General features: G+C 47.5%; 1 protein-coding gene across 1 annotated transcript; it reads right to left on the bottom strand.

The window, feature by feature from the left end:
- Positions 1-2,576: 2,576 nt before the first annotated feature.
- On the bottom strand, positions 2,577-5,234 carry LOC127684201 (ubiquitin carboxyl-terminal hydrolase 29). Its single transcript, XM_052181166.1, has one exon. It carries the CDS (start codon positions 5,232-5,234, stop codon positions 2,577-2,579), a length of 2,658 nt encoding a protein of 885 aa, XP_052037126.1.
- Between the last annotated feature and the right edge of the window lie 3,237 nt (positions 5,235-8,471).

Raw genomic sequence — 8,471 nt, 5'->3', positions numbered from 1 at the left:
GAGGGTGTCAGATCCCTTTACAGCTGTTCCCGGGCCACCATATGTATAGTGGCTGGGAATCGAACTCAGGACCTCTGAATAAAGCACCCTGTGTTCTTAACCGCTCTGCCATTTCGCCAACCCAAATTAGATGTCTTTCCAATAATTTATGTACATTTATTTTGTGTGCATTGGTGTTTCGCTTACATGCATGTCTGTGTGAGGGTGTCAGATCCCTTGGAACTGGAGTTCCAGAGAGTTGGGAGCTGCCATGTGGGTGCTGGGATTCCAACCTGGGCTCACCCGGAGGAGCAGCCAGTGCTCTCAAGCCTCAGTGAGCATCAATCTCTCCAGCTAGTAATTCTTAGAACCTCAAAATCTTCTAAACTTTTGTACATGCTCTTATATAGTATATCAACAGTGAACTTTATCAGCTTTTTAAGATTAGCCACAGGCTATGAATATATGGTACTCCTCTGAAGGTAAAATTAAGCAATGTTTATATTACAGATAGGTGTTTGTATGCATACTACTAAGCCAGAAGAGGCCATTTGCTCCTCTGGAACTGAAGCTATAGATGGTGTGAACCCATGTGGATACTAGGAATTGAACCTGCGGCCTCTGAAAGAGTACAAAGTAATCTTAACCATTTCTCCAGGCCCAGAGAAGAATTTGGAAAATCCTTGTGCGATGCTTGCACTCTGGTCCATGTGCACATGAAAGCCAGAAAACAGAGTGCTTCCTTCCCCCACTTTCCATTTTTTAAAGTCCCACCGAGCCATACTCTTACCTTGTTGGCTGCTGGTTGGCTAGTGAGCTCTGGAATCTGCCTTTGCTGTCCAGTGCTAGAATCATGGGCATCGATGGCCATGACCAGCTTAAGTGGGTGCTGGAGATTTGAACTCAAATCCCCGCGCTTGCACGTGACCCTAGACCCTTGAAAGTGGCTCTGTACTGTTCATGTTTGAAATAGACGTGGGGTTGGTGTCTCAGGAGGGGACACACCCCGTGTGAATGGGGCTCTAGCTTGTGGCTGCCTTCCCTGGCAGCCCAGAGTCAGGGGAAAGCATACCCTACACTAACTGCTTCATGGCACGGGGCGAGTTGGAGGTTCTCTTTGGAACCACACGGTGCTGTTTGTGGAATTACTGTTTTCTAATGAAGCTCTCGCCTGCAGGATAAGGATCTCAGCCTTACCCTCTGCCTTGAACCACCCACTTTCTCCTGTCAATCCTGATTTAAACCTTAACAATTTGTCACTTTAAAGTGCTTTAAATTTTTCATTGTGTTAGCCATGGTGGTGCAGACCTTCAATACCAGCACCAAGAGGCAGGGCAGGGGCAGGGCTTGAGTTTAGGGGTAGCCTGGTCTATATAGAGTCCCAAGCCAGCCACAGTGAGATCTCAAAGAATTAAATTTTAGGGGCAGGAGAGATGGCTTCCAGAAGTCCTGAGTTCAATTCCGAACAGCCTCATGGTGGCTCATAAGCATCTATGATGAGCTCTGGTGCTCTCTTCTGATGTGTACAAGAAGGCAGAGCACTGTCTACACAGTAAATGAGGGAACCTAGAAAGTTAGATTTCATCCATTTACTTGTGGAGTCAGAGGCCAACTCATTAGAGTTGGGTCATGGGGCTTGGTAGCAGCTGTTTTTACCCAGAACCCTAGAGTGCTTTTCAATTTGTAAATACTATTTCATTTCCTGTGTAACTTTAATGTACCCTGTAATTCTGAGAAGCACAAATCCAGGTGGTGGGCAGCTATATGATCTCATCGATGAGTCACAACACATATGGAAAACAATGTTTTAATCAACTGACGAAGGAACAGCGTATTCAGGGAAGGCCAACGAGGAGCCTCTGGTGACACGAGCGATTTTATATACACACTAAAATTTAATAGGACACTCCACACACTAAATAAATGTTTCTCAAATTTTTAAGTAACTACTGGTATTGTTTCTGACGTTGAACCCCAGCATTTGAACTCATTAGTTCCTTGCTGTGCTGTACTGGCTCAGAACAACATTTAAAAAGCATCATGCTCTGCTCGTAGCACACACACTAAAATTAGAAAGGAAAGAAAGCCCAGAGACGGCTCAGTGTTTAGAAGTGGGGACCGTCCTTGCAGAAGACCCAAGTTCAGTTCCCAGCACCGAGTCAGGCGGTTTACCATCCCCTGTCATCCCCAGCCCAGGCTAGCCCATGCCTCCTGCCTCCAAGGACACATGCACTCGCGCCTAGCTCGCACTCACGCCTAGCTCACACTCGCACCGAGCGTAGGAACTGGGAAATCCAGCCTGGGTCCTCTATAAAGAGCATCTTACACTCTCAACTACTGCACCATCTCTCTAGATCCCCTATTACGTTAACGAATGGTACCCTCGAAATGATGAGCTTTCTTTAACATCTGTGAATAATAAATTAAAACCACCACAAAACAGGAAAAGCACCATTTAGCCTTGTGGAAAGAATGGTGCGTGGCCTGCGCCAGCGAGGCAGGCAGGCGTTTCTGTTCTAATTATGTCCGTTTGTTGTTTCTTTGCTGAGTTTTCTTTCATCTTGAGCTGTGTGCCTCTTCTTTGTCTTGAGCAGGATTTAGAATTCTTCCAGGATGTATGTAAGGCCGTTAAGCAGTGTGGAGAAGTAATCTATGTCCCTCTTTTCCTCTTTAGAAGTGCAAAGGACCTTGCACTCGGTCGCCTTCTTCAACAGTTCCTCAAAAATCTCATTATGCATGTAGAAGAAAATGTATCCGCTGTTGAGCCTGTTCTCCTGGATGGAGGGATCTGAACTCTCAAATACTTGGACGTCACTGTAAAGGAGCCAAGCTTGCCTTTGAAAGTCATACACATCGCTTACGTAATGGCCCGAATTTGGGGAGCTTCCAAAATGGCTGACAACACTGACAAGCCTGTAGTGCTGAAGATCCACTTCTTCCATCTCCACATCTTTGGAATCATCAGAGCTCAATGCAAAGGAGTGCGGGTCATCTTCTGGCAGTTCTGGAGACCTACTCAGGTCCTTGTCTGGATCTTCCGGAGAACTAACACTTGCAAGCGATGCTGGCAGGAATGGGCCCTTGATTCGACCCCCGTGACTCTGGTAGAGTTTTGGCAACTCAGTGTTAGCACGGCCATCTGACTTGCCATAGATGTTGATCTTCTCATAGTTCTTAAATTCTGGATTCTCTGGAACCTCTTGAAGACCCATCTCGGTAAGACCTGAATCATGGATGGTCATGGGCTCACAGAGCATAGGCAGGAAGCTGTATCCGTCAGCCATCATTGCGCCAGGCTTTTGTCTGAGGATCCTGCTTTCTGTCTTCACAAGCTCCGGCTCCAGCATAGAACCACTTTCCAGGTCTCTCTGCTGCTGCTCGTCGTCGTCCTCGTCGTCGTCGTCGTCGTCGTCGTCGTCATTTGAGTCTTCATCCTCGTACATGATCTGGAAGCTTTGTATTTCAGCATCCACACCGGATCCAACCTGTAAAATCATAGGGTCGCAGGATACTGAAGTCACCTTCTTAGATGACAAGGAGTGGCTGAAGATCCCAGGGATCATCCCTTGAGAGATCATTGGGGATGTACTGGCCAAGGGAAATGGCGGCTTCCTGTCTTCATGGCAATGGGAAGATATATTTAAATACTTAGAAATCTCGACGGGCTGCTCACTCTTCACAGGCAGCAGGTCAGTGGTAACTTGGTAGCGTTTCAGATGAACAATGAGGACCCTGGGGAGTCTCCTCAGTGTGTACTTGAGAACGGAATTCTTGTTCTTGCACTTCTCACAGTTATGCTCGATTTTTTCTGGTGTAAAGAAAAGATCAAAAGACTTCTGGATTGACAGAGGGTGTGTCTTCGTGCCGTGGTGCAGGTCGATGGAGAGGTAATTGCTCACCTCGGTTTTGAGAGTAGCCTCCCCACAGCCTTCGCAGACAATGGAGCTATGCAGCTCAAACTCAAAATTAGCACCAACGGGACACACAAACCTTTTGGAGTTGGCAGGCCCAGCGCAGGCGTTCCTGTCGTCAGTGTCCCACATGGCGTTGACTTTCTCCATGTTCAGTTTCAGCTGGTCTAAACACAGGCTCAAAAACTCATGGGCATCGTTCTGTTCGTTGCCCGAGAATGTGTCTGCGACGGTGGAAATGGACTTCTTCACACTGGTGAGTAGCTCTCCCTTGATCTCGATGTCCCGAATGTCTTTCAAGACAAGAAGCTGGCTTAGCGGCATGATAAGGTCGTCGTAGGACACTTTCTCCCACGGGATACCTTGAGTGAGTAAGTCCTTGGCGAAGGTCGGAATCCCGAAGACAGACTGAAGGATGGAGTTCATGTAACAAGTGTTCCCCAGGTTGGGGAAGCCTTCGCGTTTCAGCTGATTCAGGTAAGGATCAGGGAGACACTGGACTCCGTGATGGGTTATGATCTCCAGGCCAAATATCGACACATCTCTGTCATCGGAGCACGTCGCAATCGGAAGGATGGTGCCATCTAAGGTAGCCTTTCCATAGGATTTGGAATTGAAAGCAGGTTCAAGTTTCCAGTTGCCGCGCTTTTCCTGTTCTCTTAAGGTCACAGATTTCTCGGCTTTGGCTCCTCTGTTCCTGGAGTAATATCGCCGGGATTTCTTTTTTTGGTCAGGAGTATTTTCTTTGAGAATGTCCTTGGTTGTTGTTTCTACACTGGATGATGATGATGATGCCACCACCTCTGTCTTCCTCTTTCTGCCTGGCTTTTCTCTCTTCTTCTCAGCCTGACTGCCTGTGGTGTTTGACATAGAAAGTGGCATCTTTCTGGAGAGCAGTGTCCCGCTTTCTGAAGCGGTACTCGGGGACCCACAGGCTGCTTCCTGGGGCTCGCCGCCAAACGGATCACTGCTTTCAAGAGCATCCTGACTACTCTCGGACTCCATGGGTTGCTGGAACTCACACGGAGTGGACGAATCCAGAAATGACTTCAAGTGCTCAACGTCTGCAGAGGACAGCTTGTTAATGAGTAAGGATGTGTCGTCTTTCAGAGTTAAATCCAGATGATACAGTCCCAGCTCCCCGCTAACGGTTACACCCGTAACATTATCGCCCAGTGGGAAAACCCTCCTCCTCTCTTCCAACTTGAAAGAAACCACCAGGTTCACTTTCTGCTTTTTCTCCACCACTTCGATGACCGCCTCCTTCCACTGGGATGCGCGGGTGTGTTTGCTCCGGCTGGTGCTGCGGATCTGGACCAAGGCGTGTATCTTTACGTGAGCCATTCTTCCTTCACAAATAAAACATGCACAATCTGAAAACAAAACAAAAACACACCGGCACTCAGAACATATCTCTCGGAATGTTTGGGGGGTTTTGGGTTAAAACTCGTGTAACTGATCACAATCAGCTTTCAGTCTTCTCTATGCCCTAAGTAAACCACTATGGAAAAAAAAAAAACTTAGAATGGAAAAAAATTGAATATGTAAATTTTTGTTTGTTAATTACAATTCATAAAAATTGGAGTTACTTATATCCTTTTACTAAAAGTCAATTATGTGGGGCTGGAGAGATGGCTCAGCGGTTAAGAGCACTGACTGCTCTTCCAAAGGTCATGAGTTCAAATCCCAGCAACCTCAGGGTGGCTCACAACCACCCATAATGAGATCTGACGCCCTCTTCTGGTATGTCTAAAGACAGCTACAGCAAGCGAGTGGGGCCGGAGCGAGAAGCGTATCTGATGACAGCTAAGGGTACTTACTTATAATGAATAAATAAATCTTTAAAAAAAAAAATCAACCGGGCAGTGGTGGCGTACACCTGTAATCTCAGCCCTCTGGGAGGCAGAGGCAGGCGGATTTCTGAGTTCGAGGCCAGCCTGGTCTACAGAGTGAGTTCCAGGACAGCCAGGGCTACACAGAGAAACCCTGTCTCGGAAAAAAAAAATCAAAAAAAAAAAAAACCCAATTACGTGTGTGCTTTTGTGCATGCGTGTGCGCTTGTGCATGCGTGTGCGGTGCCCTCAGAATCCAGAAGCTCCCCTAGAACTAGAATTATAGGCAGTTATTAACTACCCAGTGTGGGGAGCTGTAAGATGGTCCGCTCTATCTAGTGTGCTCTTCACGACTGAAGCATCCCTCTAGCCTTAAACCTCTTATGTTTTGAAGATGTTTGTGCCCATTCTCTGGAAAACACAATCAGAATTTTTTCTCCCCTGTTGCAAAGTTTAATTGTGACAGTTCTATTCATTTGTTAACTAGTCACAACCTACGACTACCTGGAAATAAACAGAGTCTCAATGAGGTTTGTCTAGATTTAGGTTGGCCCAGGAGGTTGTCTTGTTTAATTTCTGTGGAAAGACCCAGCTTAAAAGGGTGTGGACTGCTCCCTGGTACCCTGAGGTACCAAATTAAGTTAGGAGTAGAGACAGAGGAGATCTATGGCTGACACGGATGCCGCACGCATTCCCTCCCAGTGTGCAGGCTGGGGCTGTCACTCTCCGTAGCCGTTAGCTGTTCGGTCCCTACCGTGACTTGCCCAAGTGATGGACTGTGACTGCGGACTAAAGTTGCCCTTTCTCCCCTGAGTTTGTTTGCTTGTCAGTCAGGTGCTTTAACAAGAGAAATGAACACCAAGTACCGGAAGGAAGTAAAAGGCGGTGGGTCAGCTTTCACTGGGGAGGCCGAGAAGATGGAAGTTCCAGCCAACCTCTAATCTCTCACGCAAAAGAGACGACGACGACGACGGCACAAGGGTGAGGTCGAGTGGTCCTCAGCGCTGGATTCCAGACGTAGACCAAGTCCTGCAGAGGGTACAAGGGTAATAATAATCAGAGTGTGAGAGAGCGTGCGTATGTATGAAGGGGCACTGAAAGTAAAGTCCGCATTTACAGCACTCAGCATGCAAAAGGGCCCACATCTACTCAGTCCCTAGAATCACACACTCACGCACACCACACACACACACACACCACACACGCACACATACACCACACATCACACACACCACACACACACACCACACTCACACACTCTCGCTCACATATCACTCACTCACACACCACACACATACAACATACACCATACTCACACACACACCTCACACATACACCTCACACACCACACCACTCACTCACTCACACACCACACACACATACCACATATACCATATCTCACACACACACACCTCACACACATGCTCACACACACACACACACACACACACACACACACGCGCGCGCGCGCGCGCTCACACATCACACACCACACACACTCACACACACACTCACATCTCACACACACACCACACACAGACACGAGTTTTGTGACTATATCATAATTCTGGCACTAGAGAAGCTAAACAAAGACAGATGTGAGGCAAACATCTGGTATGTGATGAGGCGGGGCAGGGAGAAGAGATTAGGGAAAGAGGGCAGGGAGTCAGTAACCGGAGGCCACCTGGTTAGACTGCTGTCAAAAGCTACACAGCTGGCAAGGTGGCCCAGGAGTAAGGGCCTGGCTGCGAGTCTGACAACCTGAGATTGATCCAAGTCACCTGGAATCCTAGCACTCGGGAGGTAGCCAAGCCCATCCGTGAGTGTGAGGCCAGCCTGGTCAAGATAGAGTTCCAGGATAGCCAGGGCTACATAGAAAGACCCTGACTCAAAAACAAAAGGATTGGGGTTTTTACAAAAAGCTGCATAAAATCAAACAAAATCTAGTGGAGCAGAAAACACCCAGGGTTCCCCTATATCCCCAAGAATCTGAAACAAAACATGAAGATGTGTTTGCAAGCAGAGGTGAGAGGCTTGGAGAGGACAGTTCAATATCAAGTGAAAACCAGAAATACTAAACGTCAATTTAAAAAAGATTTACTTATTTTTAGGCTGGCTGTGGTGACACATGAACCTTTAATCCCAGCATAGGAAGAAGTATCCTTCTTGTGACTTGAAGCTAACCTGGTCTACGTAGGCAGTTCTAGGAAAGCTAAACAATAGACTTCAAAATTATTACTGTTTTGGTTTTTGGGTTTTTTTCCTGAGACAGGCTTTTTCTGTGTAGCCCTGGCTGTCCTGGAACTTTGTAGACCAGGCTGGCCTTGAACTCAGAAATCCGCCTGCCTCCGCCTCCCAAGTGCTGGGATCAAAGGCGTGCCTGCAGTGCCCATAGGTAACACAAGAGGGCAGCAGACCCCTTGGAAGTGCAGTCGCGGAGGGTTGCGAGCCGCCATTTAGGTGCTTGGACCTTAACAGCTGAGTCATTTTTCCAGCCCCTGAACTTAGTAAACAACCTAATGTATAAAGCTAAAGGAGCGTGTTCAGGGAGAGGGCAGGCCGTAAGATACATAGATGTAACAACTGACAATGTAAAAAAAAAAAAAATAGGCGTTTTTGCTGATTTGTTTTTGAGACAGGGTCTCCCCAAGTAGCTCTGGCTGTCCTGGAACTCACTAGATAGACCAGAGTGGCTGTGAACACATAGAAATCCTCCTGCCTCTGCCTCACAAGTGCACTGCCACACCCG

The sequence above is a fragment of the Apodemus sylvaticus genome, chromosome 1, assembly GCF_947179515.1.
Source record: "Apodemus sylvaticus chromosome 1, mApoSyl1.1, whole genome shotgun sequence".
NCBI classification, from domain to species: domain Eukaryota; kingdom Metazoa; phylum Chordata; class Mammalia; order Rodentia; family Muridae; genus Apodemus; species Apodemus sylvaticus.
This window is presented reverse-complemented; position numbering and strand designations above follow the sequence as displayed.

Excerpts from the sequence above, each read along its gene's own strand:
- LOC127684201 (XM_052181166.1), bottom strand. The coding sequence starts at position 5,234 with ATGGCTCACGTAAAGATACACGCCTTGGTCCAGATCCGCAGCACCAGC.